Genomic DNA, 26,630 nt, shown 5'->3' with positions numbered 1-26,630 from the left:
AATATAAATATATATTTTTTAATGCTTTTTTTCATATTCACATTGTAAATATTTATAAGAGTAAAAAATAATAAAAATAGGATGGAACATATATTATATATATATTTATGTATATATATGTATAAAAGTAAGAAGATTGAGATTTGAGTTAAAATTACTAGCAACGTAAATATATTCTAGAAAATAGCGTTGGTTTAAATGCCAGGCTATGGTGAAATATTGTCGAGGGGATGGAAAAGTAAGAGATGTGTACGCTCTTGATGATAATATCCTTGTGAAATATACCCCTCGGTGTAACGGCATCATTTAAATACGGCATCACTTAAATGTTACTTGAAAATTCGACTGAAAATAATTACAATATTAAGAATGGACTTAGTATTAAAATTAACAAAAAGAAAAGAAAACAAAAACAACAAAGGAATATCATTGAATGTTATTTTACAACTCTACGTTAACTATACTTATGAAAATTTATTCTATTCTATGATTTACAACGATAATTAAATGTAATATATTTTTTTTAGCAAGTTAAATATAAATTTGTTATCTCTTATGGTCAGTAATTTTGTTTGAAATGAAATAATCGATAAATTCGTGAAATTTCGATAACAAATGTTATTATAAGCAATTGCAATATCGATTCGTTAAATTCTAATTTCAAATCGTATCAACATAATTACCTAACAATTTGTTATTACTATATCCCTATTTCTCGTATAATTGTATAATAACAAATCATTATTGTCGAATTATACCAAAGGAATAATTACACGACAATACGATTTTGAACATTCCATCGTTCACCTTACGATTTACAATTTTTTTAATATTTTTTTATTTTTTTTTAAATTGATTTTATCAATTTACATACATTTATGGAATAGAATGTGAATTTTTATGTAAAAAATATTAAAAGAAAATTTGTTTAAATCTAGCTAAAAAATATTTAAATGTTTACCTTTACTCAAATCTTACAATATTTTTGTAATTGATGAAATATCAGACTAATGTCGTTTATAAAAAAAAAAAAAGAAAAGAAAAGAAAAAATGAAATATTTGTAAAATTTGTTCAAAGACATTTCGATTAAACATTCATCTAAAAAAGAAGATATTTTTGAAAATAGTAAAAACCAGCAAATTGGTGTGACATCGTTCAAAAGATAAAATCGTAAAGATAATAACTGCTTCTATCCACGTGCATTTATCTCGAGGCCACGGCATGGCACGGCATTTTACTAAAAAGACGGACGCTAATGAAAAGGGGTTGCTACTGAAAAAGGGTAAGCTAACTTCAGATGATGTGATTCCATGATTATCACTACCCAATCAGGTAACAACCCCCTTTTACACAATAACATAGTCACGCCTACAAATTTTTTCGCGTATATTCGAAATTTAATAATCTAATAAGTAAAATTAATAATATATAAATTAACAATATTAATTAATATTAGTAATATTTAAATTAATTGACATACTAATATAGAATTTATAAATATGTATATAGGTATATATAATAAATTATTATTATTATTAATTGGCATTAGGAGCTTCAAAGTTCATTTGCAACAAATACCAAAACTTTCCAGTGTTCTCGTCATTAAACTATTTTTAATATAAATAAATATATTTATTTATAAATTTTTTTAAATAAAAATAAAAAGATAATAATATCAAAATTTGATAGTTAAGAAAAAAAGATTTTTTATATTAATTTATCAAAAAAAAAAAAAAAAAAGACAAAATATCGAAGGAAGAAATGAAAATTTGATAGAAACGTGAAAATACTCTCAAAATTATTGAAAAATAAGGATGAAGGGGGGACAGGGGGCTATAATCTTATTATTTTACATAGAAAATTTCTTCGATATTATTATAAGCTTTGAAGAATTGAGTAAACTTCAGATGATAGATGTTGGATGAAGACAAAAAATTTGGAAGGAAAGAATTCTTGTCGCGTTCGAAACGATTAAAAAAAAAAGGAACACTTTCTCGCATACTTGAGAGAAGAAGATTCGTTCCGTCTTTTTTCGCGATCACGTTCATGAAAAAAAAAAAAAAAATAAGAAAGAATAAAAGAAAGAGAGATAGAGAGAGAGAGAGAGAGAAAGAGAAAAAAAAGGAAGAAAAGGAAAACATTACAAGCTCGGTAAATGTAGTTGCGAAGTTAAACGTTCCGAGATAAGGGCTAATGAGCTTTCGGGTTGTGAAGCTTTTCGGTCGTAACCTTTAACGCAAACTTCAAGGAGAAAAACCCCTCTTTTCGATAAAAGTATACGACGTAAACTTTGTCAAAGAAATAACAACGTTCTTGTTTAATTTATAAAAATGTTAAAAAAAAAAAAAAAAGAAAAAAAAGAAAAAGAGCAGATTAACCGTTCTACTAAATCTTCTCGTGATTTATCTCAGAAATGTTAATAAAATATCACACACACCACACACACACACTAAAAAAAAAAAAAAAGAAAGAAAACTAATATTCAAATTTGATAAAAATTTTATTCACCTTTTCACTTTATAATTTGACGTTAAGCATATTGCAAAATAAAATAAATTTAAAAAAAAACTAAAAAAAAAAACCAAAAATGATATTTTCTTACGTTTTTATTTAAAAAAAAAAAAAATTTATAAAAATACAAATAAAAAATCTTATACGAACATTTGTCGAGCTTTAATTTTTACAATTTTATTTCAATAAAATATATTATAAAAAATGTTATAAAAATATGATGCTACGACAAAATGATAAATAATACAAAATATTTATCGAATTTTAATTTATAATAAATACAGGTCTAGTAAAAAAAAAAAAAAAAAAAAAAAACCTGAAAACATATTCGTTGTAGTTGGACAGGTGTGAAAAAAGTTAATTCGCGAGGGGTACGTGGAAGAAAAAGCGTCACGGTCTCGTTTCGCTAGCCTCCTTTTGTTTTCGGAGTGTAAAAAGAAAAAAAAGAAGAAGAAGAAAGAAATAAAAAAACAAAAAAAAAAATAAATAAAAGAAAACAGGGAATAGATGCGAGAAAAGAACGATAGTACTCGAGAGTCCGGAGAATCGAAATGCTCGGCGTATATCTACGTGCATTTATATCTCCGGCTTTGTTTAGAGCCGCCAAAAAAAAGAAAAGAAAAAAAAATGAATAGAAAAGAGTTGGTGTAGGAGACGATTGTATGCTATACCCTCCTACCCTTAAAATGAGGAAAAAAAAAGAAATTAAAAGAGTGAGAGAGAGGGAGAGAGAGAGAGAGAGAGAAGCATGATAAAACGATGGTTAATATAACGCGTGATTAAACAATTTACGTATTGATGTAATTTAAATGAATTTTTTTGACAAATTTTTCATTTAGATGAGTATATATATCTTTTACATATACTGGTATTAGTTGTTACTATTATTAAATTAAAATAAAATATTTTCAATATCTTTATATAGTCATTAACCTTTTGAGTACTGAATTATTTGAAAATTTTTATGCAACTATTGTATAATAGATTTAATTTGTTAATACATGGATTAATATGTAAAAGTAAAAACATTTTGTTTGGAATATATTAATATTATATATATATATATATATAATACTTATTTTTTTTTGTAAAAATAAATATATTTTTGAAACAATATTTCAATTACAAAATATAAATAAATATATAAATAAAAACAAAATACTAAGTATTCCTATAATTCTTCTGACAATTTTATGACAAAATAAAATTCCTTTTGAACAACTTGGTTAACCATTCCTTAAAATTTTCATTATTAAAATTTATTATAATAATTTTAAATTATTAAATTCCTAACAAATTGAACATTATTACGAGATTCTTTTTAAATAGAGAATCCAAGGAGAATGAACGTAAATCTATTTTCAATTTCCCAACAATTGTCAAGTACTCTTCAACTGCACACACGTATGCATTCACTAACATATATATATATATATATATATATATATATATATATATATATATATATATGTACATAGATATATATCACATATAGGACTGTTGGATGGCCGGTCGTAAATTCAAGTGTAGGCGTTTCCGTAGAGATCTCGTTCTCTCATTCAATGAAAACAATCGTTGCCCATAGTCGTTCACGAATCTTTCGACAAATTCTATTTTCCGAGTATGTTGACCCCTTTTGCCATCATTTCATCCTCTCTCTCTCTCTCTCTCTCTCTCTCTCTTTCTATTTCGGTTTGCTTTTCTACCTTTAACGTTCTCTCCCACGTGTCTCTTTTGGTGGTGACATTCATGTGAGAACGGTTGTAACCTCAGTTGGTGGTAGCTAAAGCAACAAGTAAGTCATATAATGTGAAAGAGAGGCGAAAAGCAACTGGAAAAAGAAATAGAAATAATACAGAATAAAAGAACTATACCAGATGTGTTAATTTTTATATATATTTTTTTTTCTTTATTTGTATCTCACGTAGAACGATTATTTTAACGAGAACGTTTTGTTTGTTTGAAATGATATCCAATTCCAAATGATGATAAGTACTTAACGATGCCATAAATTACAACGTGTGTGTGTTTGCAAATGTATACCTTATAGAAGTAAATATGCATGTGATAAAATTAATGTTTTGAAAGAAATAACGAGAAACAAAATTACTATTGCAATATTTTTTTATAGTTGACAGAAAAAAATTATTATGAACTTTACATCAAATAAATGTTACCCTTGAGATTGTGAAAAATTAATCTTTTGTTTTCAAAATTTCTTTCTTTTTGTAAAATCAATGCAAAAGTGATTTTTATATTTCTTTAATAAAATGCTATGATCGTTGATTGTTTTTAAAAAAACAAAAGAGATTGATTTTTTTGTTATACAATTTAAAAATCGTATTTTATTAGAAATATATTTATATGTAATTATATATTTTAAAAGGTTAATTTTAATTTATATTAATATAATTATATATTTGACATTTGTATTACAAATTATATATATCTAATATATTTATGTAATAATTTTTATATTTATATATTTAAAAATATATAATTAATATAATTGTATATTAGATATTTATAAAATTAAAATTAATTTAAAAATATATAAAATAATATATTTGATATTTATAAATTTAAAATTAATTTTAAAATATACAATCACATATATTTAGATTTATATTAATTAAAAATAATACGTTATATAAGAGTAGAAACAAAAAATTGGAATTAATTCGTAATTGATTTTCTAATAGACAATATTTACTATTACTTTTATTATTATATATATTTTTTTATATTATATAAAAGAACTTATATTTTTGTGAATGATGAACGTATAAAAAATGAAGTATAAAAAAAGATAAAAAAAACGAAAAGTTGTTTAAAAATGCAGCACACGTCTCGATATATCGAAACGTATGCGATGAAGTCTTGAAAAGTACTTAATCGAAACCGCGAATCACGAAGATATCTCTTTCTCGTTTTCGGTAAAAACGTTGAGGTATCGAGAACGGAAATTCAGAACATCGATCACAACCTTATCCACTGAAAGTCGAACGACTAACAGACGTTTTACCTTGCCCTTTTCTTGGATTTTCAAACTCTAGCTAGCTCTCCTTGTAAATGCAAGTCAAGATAAGACACATGCGAACTAGTAACTTCACTTTTTTCATAATTCTCTCTCTCTCTCTCTCTCTCTCTTTCTCTCTCTCTCTCTCTCTCTCTATAAAAAACCATTTTTTATTTCTTTTTCTATTTTTTATTCCTTATTGTAATTTTTTTCATTTCAAGAAAGGACTTTTAATTGATCTTCGAAAATACACTTGTTTCTTCTTTTCAAGCTTTTTATAAGCATGATTAACTTAATATTTGTCAAATAAAAATATTCATAATTAAATAAATAAGTTACATTATTATTATAATAAAAAAAAAAACAGTACATCTTCTTCTGTAACTTTTTGCTGATAGATCATCGAAAAGTAATTTTTTCTACGATCCTTTATAATCCCTGTTTAGCAATTGAATATTTGACATTAATTAAATAATTAATTTTAATAAAACAAAATTAATACACAATTAACTCATCTTTTCATTATATTTTCAAAAAAATCTTAAATAGGAAAATAATAAAAAAAAAAAAATGCTTTAAAATAACTTTAACCTATTCTATCAAATTTCTATTTTTCCAATTACCTTTTCGAACTCACTTCGTCACAAAAAAGAAACAGACACGTGTGTATGAAAGAGAAAAAAAAAAACTGTTTAATGTTCTTTTCCTTTTTTTTCTCTCTTTTCCTCGAAAAAAAAAAAAAGAGGAAAAGAAATACCGACAGACATTTTAAAAGATTCAAGTGTAATGGAGCTGACAAAACTGTTCCAAAGAGAATATCAATTTCGGCTAACGATTACCCTGGATTTACGCTGCATACGCTGAACACTTTCCAAGCTTGCCAGTAGGATTAACACGTATGTGAGAACGAAATTTGTCCTCGGGCTCGTTTTCCTTCCCTTATCGTTCTACCTAATTTCTCTCTTCTATGTTGAATTTTAACGCGCACGCGTATACTCCTCCTCCTCCTCCTCCTCCTCCCGATTACTCGATTATACTATTACGCGTGTAGTATAATAAAACTAAAAGAATACACGTTCATGAATTCCTTTTTTTTTAGTAAAATACTATTATTATTATTATTATTATTAAAATATTATTTTTATTATTATTATTATTTATTTTAATTTAGATTTTTAAATTGATTTTAATTTAATTTACAATAAAATTCTTGTTAAGTAACGAATCATCAATGATTCGTGATAATAAAATAATTTTCTAAATTTCTAAATTATTTGTTTTTTTTTTGCTGTTTGATTTCTTATTTTTTATTTTTTTATTTTGTAAAAAAAAAAAAAAGGGCTGGTTATATAGAAGAGAATCAAAGTTCGTGGTGCGTTCGATCCCAGCGGTCAGGGTTTCATCGACCACGCCGCGAAGCCTGCTCCCTCGTTGGCGTTTGCCAAGCACGCGTGTGTGCTTTTATCATATTTTACAATGTACAAATTTATCATATTCTTCATTCATTCTTTTTTCATTTTTTTTTCATTTTTTTTTTTTTATGAAGGTATATACATATACATTTGTTTCGTTTTTTAAACCCTGAGTCACATTTGATAATGTCTGCACAATCCTAACCACAGTATACATTTTCAATTAAATCTTCTACATATCAAGACAAACAGAATTTTTATGTTATATGTTTATTCGATAAGAGATTAGAAAGATTGCAATATAAAAAAAAAATGAAAAAGGTTTTCTATAAAAGTAAATGATGAGAAAAGAGAAAAATGATTTTTTTTTTATTTTTTTTTTGTTTGCTTTCGTTTTTTCCCCCTTTCTTTCTTTTTTTTCACATATGCATACGAAACGTACGAAGAGTACTCCCACAGACTCGTAATTATAATGTTTCCTAATGTTTCCCTCTTTCTCTCCTACTCCCACTCGTCCTATCTCTCTCACTCTCTCTCTCTCTCTCACAGAAGGTGGACTTACAAATATAAGGTACATTGGACTTCCAAATGAGCTTTTAAGCTGTGCACCGCATTTAAAAGAGGGGAAAACCATGGCCAACGTTCCAAACTCGTTTCGTTTCGTTTCGTTTTCGCTCGACTACTCGGAAGTAATTTCCTCGGACTACCTTTTCAAATCTCGTCCAACGTAATTCTTCATAGCCGTGAATCTTGATAAGAAACAAAGAAGATGAAGAAGAGGAAAAAGACAAATTTTGCTGAGTAATAAAAGTGACGAGTCAAATTATATACCAACTAAATGATCCTAAATTTCCAAATTTTTTTTCATTTTCATTTCTCTCACTTTAATTTCCTCATTAACAATTTGGAAATAACATTTATTTGAATATTATTATAATAAAAAATTAATATTATATATAATATTAATATATAAAATATCTTTATAATAATATTACAATATAAAAATATAATATTAAATATTAAAATAATATAAAAATTACTTATATTACTTGGAAATAAATCAGAGAATGAACTTAAAATCTCGTCTCTCAGTTTCAATGACATATCAAAACACCATGTTTACGTCTTTACCCAAACAAACGCATGACTGATGTACGGATGCGTCAAGTGTATCCAAGACGTTAATGAAAACAAAAATAAAAACAAAAAAATTCATCATTACACACGTGCTCGTTAAATTCTCGAATGAGTAACTTTATCTGTTTCTAACTAATGAGAAATAACAAGATCGATATATGTACACATAGGTTTATACATATATATATATATATATATGTATATATACAACAACGCGTGCCTTTGAAAGGCGGAATAACAGGAGCCTCTTCCTGTTCGAGTAAACCTCGTGTGGACGTCATAAATGTCGGGCAAACTGTCGGAAAGTTAACGTCGTCGAATCACCAACCGAAGGTACCTACTATGTTCCATCCACCTTCCAAACTCCCGCCAACGTTGTCGGAGAATACCAAAAGTGATGAATACGCGCGTTTATATGTGTGTCTGTGTATTAGTATGTATGTATATGTAGGTATGTATATATATGTGCGTGTGTGTGTGTGAGAGAGAGAGAGAGAGAACAGACTTCTGCTATTCTAGGATTTAGGAACCGAATTCAGTGGAATACTAATACCTTAGAGAGAGAAAGAGAAAGAAGATGAGAGAGAGAGAGAGAGAGAGAGAGAACTGTTAACCTATCCAACGAGTTACCATAACGTATCTCTATGCTGCTCGTCCAAACTTATCTATCCTCTCTCATGAGAAACGATGACTTCCTAGAAACGTATTTTCAAACTCTATCTTTCACACCGTCCGACTCATACGTCGTATTTAACCGGGACACCCTGTGTTAAAAGTCATTTGAATTGTGTGCAAAAATTTGCCATTTTAAATGATATCACTTTGATATGTGGTTTTTTTTTTTTAATTTAACCTCTCTAACATCATTTTCAAATTTCATATGTAACTTCAAAATATATTTGTGTATTTATATGATCTTTTGTCAATTCTTATTTCAATAGAAATAGAAAATGTTATCATTCAATTTATTGTTTTTATTTGTATTTATTTTAATAATTTACTATTCAAAATAGCGCCAAAAAAAAATGAATAAACAATTTATCCGAAATAATTTGTAAATCAGAGCCCTCTGAAGTAAAAGAATTTAAATCACAGTAAATTAAGTGAAAGTAAAAGAATTTCGAAAAGTAACTTAATATTTTTTTTCTTTTTATTTCAAAAAGTTTAGCACTGTAAAATGTAAAGAAGAATTTTATTCTTGTTTAAAAGAGCAAATTTTCTTCTTCAGTATTTTCATGTAAAATCATCCCTTAGTACAGAAGTATTACTTACAGAGAAATACTTATCGAGCATGCGACAAGAATGGTCGTTAACTTCAGTTAAAACGTTCTCAGAAAACACCGTCATCATCTTCCTTTGGATTTTCTTCTTCTTCTTTTTTTTCTTCTTTTTTTTTCTTTTTCTTTTTCTTCATAAATGCTTTCATTTAAAATAAAGAATACGCGTTAATTTTTATTCGCGTTTAAATAACCACCACACTTCAAAATATAAATAGTATTTTCTACTCTAATTACTCATTTACCGAATGACTCTTTTAATTATTACAATCTTTCTTCAACTCCTACCTACTTTTTTTTCTTTACATTTATTTTTCATTTCTTTCGAATGGTGTCAGACATCGTTTCTAGTGACTCGAGTTAAACGAAATCTTAAGATGCATTTCGGAAGTGGAGAGAAAAAAGGGTTGTTTTTTTTTTATTTCTTTCCCCTGTATGTCCGAGCTTGCGTCCTACAAAGAGTAATATACACTCTTTCCTTTTATTTATTCCTGTAAGTTGAAGTAGTATAAGGAGATATTTCAAAGAAAGTTAAGAAAGCAAAAAGAAACAAATGCAAAAGATTTTCTGTGTAAGAAAGAATTCAGAAAGAGAGAAAGAGAGAAAGAGAGAAAGAAAGAAAATGCGAAGAGATCGAAAAAAAAAAAACCAAAGTGAGCGAAAAATGTCTGTGAATTATAGCATGTAATAGCCAAAGAAAAAAAAAAAGAAAAAAAAGGAATTTAGAAGATATCATTAAGCTCGTTCACCGGAAAAAGAAAGATAGATAAGTTGAAAATGTAGGGGTAGTAGGATCGTCGATTATAAGAGTGGAAAAGAAAAAGAGAAAAAAGAAAAAGAGTATGAGAAAGATAGTAGTAGAATAAACCGCTAATTATCCTTCCTCTTTAAAGGCAAGCCAAGCCAAGCTAATGATACTTTTAACGGTTCTCATACCGTTTATACAGACATTTTTTTTTTTATATCTAAGAGATGTGATGTGATCAAAACACTATACCTTTTTGTTTGTTTTGTTTTGTTTTTTTTTTTTACTTGAAAAGATAAGAAAACGAATTCTAAAAACGTAACACGAAAAGTTCATAAACAAGCACAAATTAACTCGCTCATTCATTCGATAAACTCTGCGCTTTATTTTCTTTCCCCCATATATCTTCTCTTTTTTTATCAAGAAATTTAATATATTAATTTTTAATTAATACGTAATAAATATTTTATATATTTTTTTTCAAATCAAATTTTATATTTTTAAAATATGAAATAATGACTGGAGTTTATATTTTATTTATTAACGTATTAACTTAATATATATTTATATTTTTATATAATATATTTTTTTTTATTATATACTTTAATATATTATATAACTTTTAATAATACGTAATAATATTTAATTAAATTTTTAATTAAATTTTTGATTTTTGAAATTAAAAAAAAAATAAAGCCCCGAGTTTATTTATATAATATTTTATTTATTAAAGATCATATTAAACATTTTTAGATTTTGTGGTAACTAGTAACAAAAAATGGAGTGATAAAGATTTTGTTTAAAAAAAAATACAAACATTCTAATTGAATTGCATCCCTCACGAGGACACATGCTCGGAGTTATTCGGAGGTGAATTCCTTTTTTTCCCCACTCCGAAGATTTGCGTCTATTTAATCATAGGAGGGGGTGTGTGTCGTGGGTGTGTTACGTGTGGCAAAACGGCAAAAGGACAAACGGCTCTTCTCGTTCGTTTGACGAAAGAGGCGAGGGAGCGGGCACCGGGCCCGGTCCTGCGGTGGTACGCAGTAACGGGGTAGCCTGACGTCGCGATTCAATTAATTATCCACATAATTACGAGCACCGTTCGCCCACCAACCGAAACCGCTTTCCATGATATTAAACCAACGACCCCAAGAATCGATCCAAATTTATTTTATCTATATGTATATATTTTATAATACAATTAATTATTATTATTATTATATTCGATCGTCTATTTTTAACATTAGAATAAAATTTATCTTATTTTATTCTAATTTTATTCAATTACAGGTAAAATTAAATACCATCAATACAATTATTCGAATTATTTGATTAATGTGTGTGTTTGGTTATTATTTCTTTATTTTTTTGCCATCTTGTTCTATATTTTTTTTTTTTTTTTGAACAATGATGCTTCCTTTTATCTTGTAAAAATTAGATAAATTTATTTTCCTTTAATTTTATTAAATTACAGGTAAAATTTAAAAATTATCAACACAGTTATTATATATAATAAATTATATATATATATGTGTGATTTTATTTTTATTTTTATTTTTTATCTCATACAATTATTATTTAAGAAATTAATCGAACTATTTGCTTGCAAAAATATTACGTGTGTGGTTATATTAATTTTTAATTTTTTTGTTGTTTCATCTCGTTCTATATTTGTTCATTATTAGTTTTTTTTTTTTTTTTTTTTTTAGAACGATAATGGTTTCTTTTATCTCGTAAAATTTGTTTAAAGTGTCACAAGCAGATTGACAAAGTGAAAAAAATTGTTAACCAAAAAAAAAAAAAAAAGAAATCGTAAGTTGGATCGTTAATAAAATCACACGTAAAGTCAGAAAGGATGTAAGAGTTATTTCCGGCCAATTGCTTGAACGTAGGGAGACATTTTCGAAGGATGCCGTGAGGTAATGGTCCTGGACGGAACAGATTTTACGAGCCACACGCCAATCCTTGTCCTGTCTCGTAGCCTCGAGGGATTATGGTGGCTTAAATTCACTAGCGCATCGACTAAAAGTATCTCCGAGCGGGAATACTCTTGCTGATTCGTTTTACGTTCTCGCCTTAAGCGTCGTATCTTCCGTTTCACGCGTTTAAAGTATTTGCCTAAGCGTTTTTTTACCCTCCGGATAGGGGATGGTGAAGATAAGGTGGGGAGGTTTGTTACAAACCGCGTTGCTTTTTCGAAAAGAAAAAAAAACAAATTACTTTTGTATCGTCTTTTGATTTTTCAATTTGATCTTTTTTTATTTTCCCCCTAGCCCAAAATTTCATCTAATATATAATATTTTTTTTTATTTTTTATATTTAATATCTTGTATATTTTATAATATAATATTATTGTACTCTTTATTTTTTAAATAGTTTTAAAAAATGTAAAAATAAAAATTTACAAACACGCGATTCAAAGTAATGAATTTTTGTAAAATTGTTTATTCTTAGTTTTGATCTTTCTTTTCTATTTTTTTTTTTAGATCGATATGAATTACCATCGAAAATATATTAAAGTTACACCGAGAAACAAAGGAAAATGAATAGTTGGCAAGATTTTTGAACGAAGAGAAAAAAAAACACAGTATCGTTTATTCTGAAAACTAGTAGAAATCGTAAAACCTGGCTAACGTTTTAATTGGATTAAAATCAATATCCCGGTTGGACATAGTCGATGACAAATATCTAATTTTGTGATACATTGCATGTTTTAACGAAGATTAATCGAACACGTATCTATATACACGTAAACAAACACAAATAAACGATAAACGATCAACGATCCATTACGATTTATTTATTTCATTATTTTCTTCTTGTGTGTCACATAGTTATTATTTACAATAAATACAAATTTCTTAAATAATAAAAGTATTTTTCAATTCAATTATCTGTAATAATTGAAATTACTCATGATTTTTGTTCTATGTGATGTTTTTGTGATGTTTTTTTGATCAAATAATTCGATTACTGTTTTTTAGTTTAAATGAACGAACGAATAAAAAAATTAACGAAGAATTATATTGATTGATATTGAAGACGATCGATTGATCGATTCTTAATAACGTCGTGGGTATCGATTAAGGGCGAACGACGATTCGTATTTTTGAAATATTCGGGACCATCAATACGTGGATTATCACGTCGATGTGACGGTTAACCACATAAGAGGGCCCCGAGATCGATGTATACAGTGGCAATCTATAAATACCTAATACTAATTAATCTAATAGCTATGAGAAAGATAATAGTGGGTTAAGAAAAAAATAAACAAGCTTGTCACTATGTTCATTTTTCATAATAAATGATATTTTTCCATGTAACGTATCGACATTTGTCAATAAACTTTCAATAATTACAAAATATAAAAATCCATTTTTATATATTATTTTATATAATTTATAATTATATAATAATTAAATATATACAAATGGGATTTGTTATATTTAATTTCGAAACTTTACATGTCAAATATTAAAACATTGCGACAAGCTTGTGAAATGTTGATTTTATTTTCTTTTTTTTTTTTTTTTTGTTATTTTCTTTGAAAAATGAAAATGTGATTGAATTTTTATTTTTCTCTCGTTAAATTTTTTTTTTTAATATATAATTATTATATTTAATGCCAAAATGAGAGAAATAGAGACAGATGGATAGAATAGAATAGAATAGAATAGAATAGAATAGAATAGAATAGAATAGTATAGAATAGAATAGAATAGATAGACAGATAGATAGATAGATAGACAGAGAGATAGATAGATTGATAGATAGATAGATAGATAGATAGATATATAGATAAATCTATTACTTTTACGAGCTGACGATTTTTTTTTTTTTGAATTATTTACAAATTACTTCACGGTATACATCACTTATTATTATTAACTATTTTTTATCTATTATCCTTTTTGTTATTTTACAATTATATTTTACAGGTTTAATTGCATAAAATTCAATTCAAAAAAATAAATCGACCAGCTCGTATATATATATAATAATAAAATATATATTTTGTGCTACGGGATTAAAAGTCAATGTATATAAAACTGTATATATATATATATATATATATATATATATATATATATATATATATATACATATATGTAGTCATATATATATATATAAATTAAAACGTATGTATACATATTACAAATAGATGTGAGTGTATATATATATATTATATGTATTATATAATATATAATATTTAGATATAATATATAATTGTTTCTAATGTAAAAGTATGAAATAAAAATGCATGCAAGTATCAGGAAAATTGGGTTTTTTTTATATTGTGTTATATATATATACGCATATATACCTAAATTATAATAATAATATACTTTATAATAAAATGCAAAGCAACACTGGGGATAAATTTTACGTACCCTTAATGTCACTTAATTTTTGTTTTTCTTTTACAAAATTATTCTCATTACATAAAATGGGATAAAAAAAAAAAAAAGGATAAAAGAAAGGAAATAAAAAATCAAACATATATTTATATGCCATTTTTTTAATTAGAATGAATATTGAAAAAAAATTTCGATCTACGATTCAATTAGCATTCTGTGAAGGTAAAATTAAAATGAAAAAAAAAATTGAAAAGAAAAAATCTTTTTTCTGGGAGAGGAATAAAAGTAAAAAGAAGAAAAAAAAATGAACCAAAAGTATTCATTTCGAGCTAGCATTAAAAGCGCTAGAAAAGTTTGCAAAGCAGCATAATAATCCTAGTATCTTCGTGATGTTTCTCTGAAACATTCTCAAAATCTTAGTCTTTTTATTTTTTATTATTATTTTTTTTTTCTTTTTTAATATCTCTTTCGTTAATTTTTTATATCAAAGAGAAAGTTATATTTCCTTCTTTCATTATTTTTTTTCATTTTTCATTTTTCTTTTAACGAAACGCGACGGATATTAAAAGTTTTTGTTATAAAAAATAATCAAATATACGACTCACTCTTACGTTTACGTGAAAATAAAATAAAATAAAATTGTCCCGATAATATTTATATATACAAAAAATTCTTTTTACATTGAAAAAGAAATACACGCGTATGTTGGACTAATCCGAAACCGAAGAAAAAAAAGGAAAAAGAAAAACACGAATATTCAATTTCCGTTAACGCACTACCACCTCGCGTCGTCATTTTCGATCGATTTTCATTCGAATTATGAATACACGTCTGTCGTCTCTTCACTATCACGAATTACATAAGTACATACTATTGATAAATTCAATTAGATATTATTAATTAAACGTTCACGTGTGTATTTTGTCAAATTTAAAACTAAACTAAATTACGTTGCTACCGCGACATTGCGTTTATTATACTTCAACGATCACCAAATCGAATTATTATAATTGACACGACTTTTCAATTTACTCGATTCTGTTTATTCTATTTATTTATTTATTTTTTTATTATTTTTATTATTACTTTTTATTTAAATATATAAATTGGACGATCATCTATCCTAAATTTTTTAATTTAATTTCCGATTTTTTTTTTGTATTGATACACGTTGAGTTTAATTACGTACGATTAAGGTTTGTATTTTTTTGATTTTGTTTAATGAATATTACGTTTACGCGTTAATAGATTAAACCGCGATCAATGGTAAACGTATATTGACGACTTAATGTCGAAGGAATTTTACGAAATCCGATATTACGAGCTAAAGCAATTTGGCGTAAGCGTAACGTGACCAGATTACCTATTGTACATGAGGATATCAGGTTTCCAAAGCTTGTTCGGTGTTATATGGACGTCTTTTACTCCACCATACTCCGTTTGATTCCACTGGAGATTATAATCGGTCCACGACTGTAACAAAAAGAAAAAAACAAGATACAATTTTATTAATTATCTCATTAACCATACACATCAACAAAAAATATTGATGATCTGAACGATATATAAACAAGTTTGAAACTTTTCGATGATAAACGTCACGTATTTATTATTATACTTGTCATATTTATTTTCATTGTAAAAGATAATAGAATCATTGAAGTAAAAAGTTTATTTATTAATAGAAATGTTTAGATAAACATTTTGTTGATAGTTGATCAATAATGTGCTATGATTTTGTCAATTAACATGCCTTGCATTATTTTTGTAATTTATTGTATCATTTTTAATATAATTATATATTTATCAAATATAATTTCTAAATAATATTTATATAATTTTTTTGTTAATTATTTAACTTTTTTATTATACTTAATTTATTATTATTATAATATTTATAAAATTAATTATAATATTAATTTCTATTATATTTAATATATTTTAATTAATTCTAATTTTTATAATAATTACAATACATTATTAAATATAATTTAATAAATATATAATTATGCATTATATTTATTTGTAAAAATATAAAAAATAGTACTTGTTAAATAATAAAATTACTTGGGTTAGTATTCCTGTTTTTTTTTTTTTTTTTTTATAAGATTATATTTTTTTTATTTTATCTTAATATTTGTAAAAGTTACGTAAAATTACGATTTAATTGATTCCAAAGAATTATCGAGAATCGTTTAAAGATATCATTTAATATGATGGAAAGTAATCGATATTTTTTTTTTTATTTTTCAAGTAAAATGGTACTTTAAAAAGATCATAATCCGTAAAGAGTGAAGTTTAAGAAGAAAAGGAAAAAGACTCGTTTATATAAAGTCTTCTTAAGACGATAAAAACCATTTGAAAGTTTCGATTGGTTGAAGTGAGTAAGCAACAACTTAGCTTTTTCTTGTTAAGTCAAGATTAATAACTTAGAAAATTTTACAATGTTATATATTTTTACTCGTGTTTAAATCAAAATGACAGTTTAAATACGACAAGATATTTTTTTTTATCAATTTAAATAATTTTTTTTTTTATTCAACGTTATTACTTTGACACATTTTATATAAAAACAATTATAACAAATAGAAATATAATTTAGAAATTTTATAATAATTAAATATAAAAAAAACTAATCTGTCAATAATTTGAATTATTATTTACAGACACGTGGTATAAAACAATTTTTTTTACAATTCAATGATAATTGATGAAATTTAATTATAAATATATTGTCTTTTTACTCTTTTTACTTTTAACAAATTCCACTAAATTCTTTACAAAAAATACTCTCTGAAATCTAATCCAATGTCATCATAGAGATCACATTACTATTTACAAACTCACCATAATTAATAGCACACGGTTTTGATTTGACCAATCGAATCGTTCCATTCATTTTGCTAACCACACTCAAACACGTTGTTTAATTATAATTATTTGACAAAAACTAGTTATACAATGTGATTAAAAATCGTTGATCTTTAATTATTAATCTACAAAAATATTTTCCAATTAGAAAACAATGTAATTTAAATCATAAATATTATAAATATTGTTAATGATAGAACACATAGATACATATGAATTTTATATCGTTTAATTTCACGTTAATTTTCACTCCAATATCGAGTTAGATGATAAAATATTAATTAATTTTTTTTTCTTTTAAATATACGTAATTTATGTTACAAGAAAAATAACTAAAAATCTATATATATATACAAATTCGATCTATTTAAATAGTTCTCGTTAAGAAGTTAATCGTCCGTACGAGTGTAACTTTCAAAACCAAAGTGGAAAACTTTTAAACACTTAACAACTTGCCTAGAATTGATTGAATTCTATTAAACGCAATCGGAGAGAGATAAACTCTATCACTATCTCTCTCCTCTCTCTCTCTCTCTCTCTCTCTCTCTCTCTCTCTCTCTCTCTCTCTCTCTCAAGACCGTGAAACTTTTATCGTTGAATAAGAAACATTCGTAAACAACGTTTTGCATTCACGTTTCTTCCAATTAAGCCAAAAATGTGTAATTAATTTAATCAAATGATTTCAACGCTTTTTCTTTCACTACGTAGAGATTTCAATTGTGAAAAAAATGTTAATTAAATTAAATTTATTCAATATAGTTGTAAAATTAGTTGTACGATTCCATAATACTTACTAACACATATATTGGCGTTATAATATATTTATATAATAAATATAAATTTTTTATTATTTTTTTATTTTTATATTATATAATATATAATTATACTTTTAATTATTATTTAATATGTAATTATAATACATAATTATAATTTTTATTATTGTAATATTAATGTTTTATTTTTTAATTTTATTTTTATATTTATGCATATTTATACTGTATAATATTTTTTTATATATTTTTTTTCCTTACGTCTCAAAAAAAAAGGCCATTGGCAGATAATGGGTTAACGTAAAAATGGTCAGTTAAAATTTGTCCAACTGTAATTAAAGTTTTTCATTTTTAAGCCAGATTTATTATACCACTTTTTTTTTTCTTTCTTTAATTTCGTTTAAGCGTAATTTGGAAAATGTTCATCTTATACACACGATTGGTCCTAACTTAAAATTTTAATCTTATTTGGAAAATTGTCGTACCAACAGACGCGACTCTGAATAGTCTCTCTGAAGTTCTCGCGATTTTTGAATATGATTTTATTACGTTTAAGAGAGGAATAGTACTACTCAACTAGTTATTGTTATTGGCACTGGGAGGACTGTTGGAAATAAACTATGAAAGTGTCGAGAGCGCGATTTATTAAAAGAGAGAATGAGAGAATGAGAGAGAAAGAGCACTAATAAACTTTGCTAACTTTTAACGTACGCCAATGAAAGTAATGAGTTTGTGCAAAATTAACAGAGAAAATGAAATTCGTGCCGATATTCCAACTTATATATCTTCTACACTCGTTCAAAAAGAACTAACGTCTCTTAATTACACGATTTTGCATTTATAGTTTTTTTTTTTTTTTCGTTTCATACTAAACGAAATAATGCTATTATTAATTGATTAATAGAATAATGCAATTAAAATACTATTATACAATTTATTTTTTTTTAAATGCTATTTCAGTGTCCTAAAATATTCAGTATTCAAATTATTCATCACTTATCTTACCCTTTTTTTTTTATTTAAGGAATTATTTTATTAAGAAATATCAAAATTAACAAAACAAAAATGTAAAAAACAATTAGATTCCAATTTCATCGTAAAATAAAAAAAAAGCAAATGATTTATTATTAAAATAAATTGTATTTATAATTAAATACAATTTATAATTAATTTTATTTTTTTTTTTTTATTATAATTGAAATACCATGGAAAATATTAAATATTTAAATGACATTTCTGCTTTGTTCCACTTTTATTTTTTTTTATTATAATTAAAACCCCATAGAGAGAGAGAGAGTGAGAGAGAGAGAGAGAGAGAGAGGAGGAAAATATTTAATATTTAAATAAAATAACACTTGTGCTTTTATCCACTTTTCTGTTTTCTTTTTTTTATGAGAAGAATGTGTCAAAATAAAAATAATAATCGAATTCACAAATTTATCACATAGAATTTCTATTGTCTAGATAATTCAAGGATATAAAGAAATGATGTTAAAAAATGATCTCTGGACTTTCGTATCCTTTTGGAGAAAGAGAAATCGTATCCATTGTACAAGAAAATCTTGGCTTTCAATCTTGGTGAAAAGCACCTAAGCCTTTCCCTTAGCAAGTAAGCATGTTCTCTCCTTCTACCTTTTCTGTCGTCGTACCTTATGCAAGATATGTATGACACTTTAACGTACTATAATATCTCTCATACATTATTATCTAATATTAAACTCTGACTCTTCTACTATTATTATTCATCTTTATTTAAAAAAAAAAACACTTTTTTTCTTTTTTTTCTTTTTATTTTAAAAATATTTTGAAAATAATATTTCAAATATTTATTATCGAATTTAATTTTAACAATATGAAAATTCAATCTATTTTAATATATATATATATATATATGTTTTATTTGTTATTAATAATCAAAACATTGTTTACACTGGGTTTCTTAGTTATCTTTTTTTTGCAACATTTATCTCACAGTTATTTAATAAAAAAAAAAAAATATTTTAATATATTCATTATTTAATAGAAAATAATTTTTAAAAAGTTGATGATATAATAAATTTTAAACAATTATAGAACAACTATCCCCTCTAGTATTATAATACCAACATAATAAATATTATAAAATATAATATTTTTTTATATAATAAATATTATATTTAATATTCCAATCTAAAATATAAATTCCCAAATAATAAGTATCCAAAATCAATTTCCAATTTAATAAATATTATAAAATATAATAATAAATAACTATAATTTGGTTATTATTAATAAGCAAAAGAATCTCTACCCTGAGTTTCTTAATTTATTCTTTTTATATTTATAAAACAACAGCAATAAATTTTATTCATTATCTAATATGTTAATATATTTAATAAAAAATTTATTTAATAAATTTAATTAAAAAAATAATAATGTAAAAAAAAGTTGATGATACGTTTGAAATAAATAGAAATCAATTTGAAACAATTATAGAACAACCATTACTCTTAATTAAAAAAAACTAATTGATTAAATATTCGATGTAATTAAATAGTTTGCCACAATTGATCTCTCTCTCTCTCTCTCTCTTTCTCTCTTTAAAATCGTACAAAGAGAATTTCTATGTAGAAGATAATAATGAAAGGTAAGGGAAAATAAAGGAATCCTCTCCCTTACTCACTCTCTCTCTCTCTCTCTCTCTCTCTCTCTCTCTCTCTCTCTTTTCTCATTGATCGAACTTTTGGGTCGCAGGTGTTTTTATTCGTACGACGTAATGGATAAACTTACTCGCATTTCTCGGATGGAATCCGCCAATAAGAAACGCACTTAACACGAACCCAATGGAAAATACGAGAGATAGACACCTTTTTTTTTGAATATATGTATGTGTAAGTATCTCTCTCTCTCTCTCTCTCTTTCTCTCTCTTTTTCGCTCTATCTTTCTGTCTTTTTCTCTTCCACTTCTTATGTAGGTTGAATAGGTTTTATTAACTTTGACGAGATCGAGAGGGGTCGAACGATAAAGATACGTTTTAGATGCCCATGCTTTGTCCGTCCATTTGCAATAACCCTCGCGAATTTATAGCCACCGATAAATCATTCCTGACGCTCCAATTATTATCGTTCTATACACGAGACACACCTATTGGACGATGGGCTTATCGAAGAGGAACCACCCTAAACCATTTTTTTCTTTTATTTTTTACCATTCCCTTTTTTTTTTGCTTTTTAAATCAAAGTGAAGTTCAACCTTTTACTTCTAGCGTGTTCATTTTTTTTTACACTCATTTGAACTCGTTTATATTTGTAATTTATTAATTTGGTTTTTTTTAATATTTTTCGTAACCTTCGATCAAGGATTCAATCGACCTGAATTTACGTGTGAACCTTTTTCTTTTTTTGTTTAAATTTAAATTTAAAATTAAAAAAAAAAAAGGTATTACAAAAGAAACGAATAACAAAATGAAAAGATCCATTTTATTTTTACTTATCAAAACTAGTCGTAAGAGACAGCTATGACGTAAAAATGGGAAACAGAAAAGAGAGAGAAAAAAGAGACTTTTCCTTTTCGGTGGGAACGGCGTTTATTCGCGTACCACTTCTTGTTATTACGATTCCTCCTACGCTTCCTCCTTCGTGGCCTTTAATCTTCTTGAATCACGAAATATCTCTGGATTTGAAAATAAAACGTGAAACTCAAATTCATATTTTCCTTCTAACTTTATATTTCTATCTCTCTTTATATATATATACTTCATATTTTATTGAAATTCCTTTCAAGAAAATTTAATGTAACTTTAAATTTAAAATTAAAATTAAAAAGTAATATTAATTGAACAACTTCATTCGATGAAACAATGATTTTATTATCCAACATTACATTTCAAACCTAAAAGTGTGTGTAATCAACCAACACAAACACCCAAACATGTATTCCCTGTATCGGAATAAAAAAGCAACATAAAAATAAAAATTATATAAATTACAACAAAATCATAATCATCTAATAAAATTTATCTAAAACTTAATATGATAATTTAAAAAAAAATTTTGTTAAATATATATATATAACAACTACCATAAATTCGATAATCAAGAATGTTAGTTATTACATTCATATATGTATAAGTAAAACCACAATAATGGGCAACGTACATTGGACCAATTGAACTATCTTATCCCACAACTCCCCACCCTTCGTTGACCACCCTATTTACCATTCATCCCTGACCGCCTACACCTCCTTCTCCTTTAGATTCAACGTATTAATGCAGCTGCGTGCCTTTGGGTTAAGATCAATGCCAAGGCACGATCTTCTGCGACCACATTGAATCCGCGAACAGGTGGGGGTGGACAGGGAAGGGTTGGTTGGTTGTTCCCTTTTCGTATAGGGTTTACGCGTGAACTAACAACGTGCTCGCGGCGACCAATGTGGTTATAGTAGAAACCGCTATTTCCTTGCTTACCTACCCCCTCCACACTCTTCAAACTCCCCACTCTTAAACTCCTCTCCCCACCATCATCTAACTCGACCAATCATCTCTCTCTCTCTCTTCTTCTACGTTAGATGAACAACAACGTCGTCTTTCCTTTTGATGAACGTAATTACAGGCCCAAGGAAAATTCGGAGAATTCTCTGGTTCTGCTATGTTCTGTTTTCGTCGGTGAAAATCTTGTGAACCTCGAAATGTTCGTGAAACATTCCACCGACTGAAAACCAAACAGAAAATATCCAACATGAAAATAGCTAAAGGTTGGAAATAACTAATTTGAGTGGGGGGTGAGTAGGGCTGAATGTAATATTCAAAATCAGAAAATGAAATGTTTTATTTGTTCAAAGATTTAATGAATTTTATTTGATTCGTACATATTTGAAAGAATTTCTTTTTAATTTTTTGTTAAACAAAATCACATTTTACGATTATCATTGTTTTAAAGGAATTTTTCGTTGAGGAGGGATTAATATTACGAACAATTTCAATATAAATTGGGTTATAAAATTGATTAACTTTGATTAATATTTCAAATTTAACGAATAAGAGATATGAAGATAATTATAAAAAGATATAAAATAATTGAATAAATTTTAATTAATAAATAATATTATACGATGTTTTACGGTATATTTAACTTATATGATCCCTTTTATTACTGAAATGTTTATACAACAAAATTATTACAAAATATAATACATATATTAATAAAAGATTATTTTTCTTAGTAGAGTAACTAAAGGCGTTTATATAACAAAATTATTAAAAAATAAAATAAAATATAACAATCAAAAATTATTTTTCTTACTAGAATAACCAGAGACCAATTAATCGTTTATATAACAAAATTATTGAAAAATAAAATAAAATATAACAATCAAAAATTATTTTTCTTACTAGAATAACCAGAGACCAATTAATCGTTTATATAACAAAATTATTGAAAAATAAAATAAAATATAACAATAAAAAATTATTTTTCTTACTAGAATAACCAGAGACCAATTAATCGTTTATATAACAAAATTATTAAAAAATAAAATAAAATATATTAATAAAAAATTATTTCTTTTATTATACTAACTAGAGAAATAAAAGAAGAAGTTAATTTCGTAATATATCGAGCTTAATTGAGACGAAAAAGTACTATTCTTGAAATTCCTTCTCTCCATTTCAAATACTATTCTTTCTAAAAAGTAAAAGATAGGAAATAGAGGAAAGAAGAGAAGGGGAAAAAAATAAAAATATAGATTTCACGGACGAGAAGAGAGTGAGGAGTAAAATGGATGAAACGAGTCTGAAAAGAGCTCGAGTTTTTCGCTTGGATTTATCGGAACTCGTCCACGCACACCCATACACACACACAAACGTATATATACGAATGAATATATACATACATATTCACATATGTATTCCAATACAAGTACTATGAGACGAGAAACGAAACGAGAAATCATCGATGAAACTAGTCGTGCGATAGAACTCTTAATTACGTTCGTGTACAATTCGTCCATATTACCCACCTGAATTAATAATAATGCCGATGGAAAGCTCAATAAAGTAACTTAAATATATTTTACGCATGTATGTGTGAGTGCAGATAATACAGAATTGTACATAATGTAAACAAACTAATGAGAAGTATAGAAAATATGTTCTTTATAAGATCATAATTACGAATATTATAATGAAATATTATAATGATTAATAAAATAATATATATAATAAGTAATTATTAATAAAAAGTGTTAGAAAATTGAATAATTAATTAGTGATTAATATAAAGTTTTAGGAAAATTGAATAATTAATTAGTAATTAATATAAAGTGTTAGAAAATTGAATAATTAATTAATGAATAATAAAAAATGTTAGGAAAATTAAATAATTTGTTCGTGATAAATTATAAAAATATATTTTCTATTCAATTATTATTTTAATAAATTAACTTTGTTTCATTTTTCATTTTATTTTCATTTTATTTTCATTTTTCATAAGTGAAAAAGTGAAAGACGATGCTTTTATCAGAAACGATAGACGCATGTCAACGTCAAGGAAGCAGCTGTTCAATGTTCCAGAGACCGAGAAGTGAAATTATTGATCTTGTTAGGATAATTAGAATTATCGGGTTATGTGGCGAAGGAGATTGCCCTGGTGCCGGGATAAATTGTGCACCAGCTTGGTTTAGGATAGATTAGATCGAACGTGTTACGTACCCATGGGTTACCTACTTAACTTATAAATCCTATGTGACTTTTCAATTGTTTAGTCGATATTATGAAATTTTATGCATATATCGTTGATCGTTTAATTTTCTTATAGTTATTATCTAAATATTTATATAAATTAAATGTGAAAATTTTCAGAATTAACGTATACTAATTTATTGTTCATCAAATAAATTCATTTGATAGAAAATGATTGATCAAAATTTTGATACATAAATACATAGAAATTAACTAATAATTTTTTATATACTATCCTTTTAATATATTTAAAAAGCAACATTATTAATTGTCTAAATTAAATTATAAAAAATTGTGATGAATTTTAATTAAATACATGAATACTATTTATGTATTAATAAAATATGATTTAATCATAAATCATAGTAACTTTAGGAAAAAAATGTTCCGTAATAAATTATTAAGACTAATTTAAAAAAAAAAAAAAAGTCAACTTACAGATTCATAGTTCATAACCAAAAGATGATTTTGGATGTAAGCTCTTTTAGGGGAGGAGGGGGAGGGTTATATCGAAAATGCATTGTATGTTCACGCGAAGATAAGGGCATTCGTGCGGCTGAATATATATTCGAAATGCATAAAAATTGAAAGGCTATTTGCATTGCTTTTATGTATGTATACGATGAGGAAGCAGAAGGGAGGGAGTAGGAGGGTGATTCATGGAACTGGAACGGATCATCCGTACAACCGTGAGTGACAGAAAGAGAGAGAGAGAGAATGAATGGTTGGAGGGTGGGGTAGATGCGCAGAGAAACAGGAGAGAAATTTTTCAACGCTTCCATCGAGTTCGTCCCACCCTTTTTTTCCTGTTCCGTTTCTTCCCTTTCTCCCCGATACTAAAACCTTTTTTTTTTTTTTTTTGGTTAGTCTTTATTTTTGGTTATAACCGGGGTGTCGTCGTACTTTTTGCAACGAAAAATCAATCCACGTATACAAGCGTTATCTTTTTTTATGTTTTGTTGATTATTTTTTTTATAATATACAAAACTAATAGAAAAATATAATATTTCATAGGAGTATATCGTAACTATCCCGTTACATATATACACATATATATATACACATGTATTTACATTATTTTAGCGAAATAACGAGAACGATACATTGATCCTTTGTTGTAGTAATTTCTGTTCTCTTTCTCTTTCTCTTTCTCTCTCTCTCTCTCTCTCTCATACACACATATACATACACATACATATTCTCTCTAATGGATACGAGTAGTAGCACATAGCTTCAAAACCAGATAGGGACCATAAAGGGTTGTCTTTGTGCATCGCTACCACTTTACTTTGATACATCGAGATTCAATATAAACGATTTATCTTTCCGTAATGTAGGATGATTTGAGATGAGTTAAATAAATCATCTTAAATGTATTGGAGAACTGAATTTAATTGGATTAAGAAAGTAATCAATCGATCAATCGTATTTTTGTTCGAATTTTAATTAGTTTTAGTTTACCTTGATTTCATTCATTTCTCTCTCTCTCTCTCTCTCTCTCTCTCTCTTTGTTTCTATGTCTGTCAGTCAATCTGTCTGTCTGTCTGTCTGTCTCTCTCTCTCTCTCTCTCTCTCTCTTTTGTCGTTTATTCTAACGACGAACGATTCTGTTTACTCTAAAATCAAACGGATACGCGATTGAACGTATTCGTGCGATTTCCGTGAAGTACACGACGTATTCCAGGTGCGTGTTCACGTTTCACGGCTTGGAGAATCGACAAATACGAAATACTGTATGCAAGCAGTGCAGTGTAAGAGAATTCTAACTGAGTAAATTCGCTAAAGTTCGACCGACCCTCTTTCT

General features: G+C 26.3%; 1 protein-coding gene across 6 annotated transcripts in view; it reads right to left on the bottom strand.

The window, feature by feature from the left end:
- Positions 1–26,630, bottom strand: part of nAChRalpha6 (nicotinic acetylcholine receptor alpha6) — a 354,431-nt gene that overhangs the window by 140,831 nt on the left and 186,970 nt on the right. For all 6 annotated transcript variants that reach the window (XM_089172143.1, XM_089172139.1, XM_089172144.1 and 3 more), the window contains exon 7: positions 15,830–15,939. In XM_089172143.1, the coding sequence (XP_089028269.1) occupies positions 15,830–15,939 (110 nt within the window). The remainder of the gene's footprint in view (positions 1–15,829; positions 15,940–26,630) is intronic.

This window comes from Polistes dominula, unplaced genomic scaffold (genome assembly GCF_049000335.1).
Source record: "Polistes dominula isolate Pdom_NZ unplaced genomic scaffold, Pdom_raw_medaka contig_73, whole genome shotgun sequence".
Taxonomy (NCBI): domain Eukaryota; kingdom Metazoa; phylum Arthropoda; class Insecta; order Hymenoptera; family Vespidae; genus Polistes; species Polistes dominula.
Note: the sequence above shows the minus strand (reverse complement) of the source record. Positions and strands in the feature narration are given on the sequence as shown.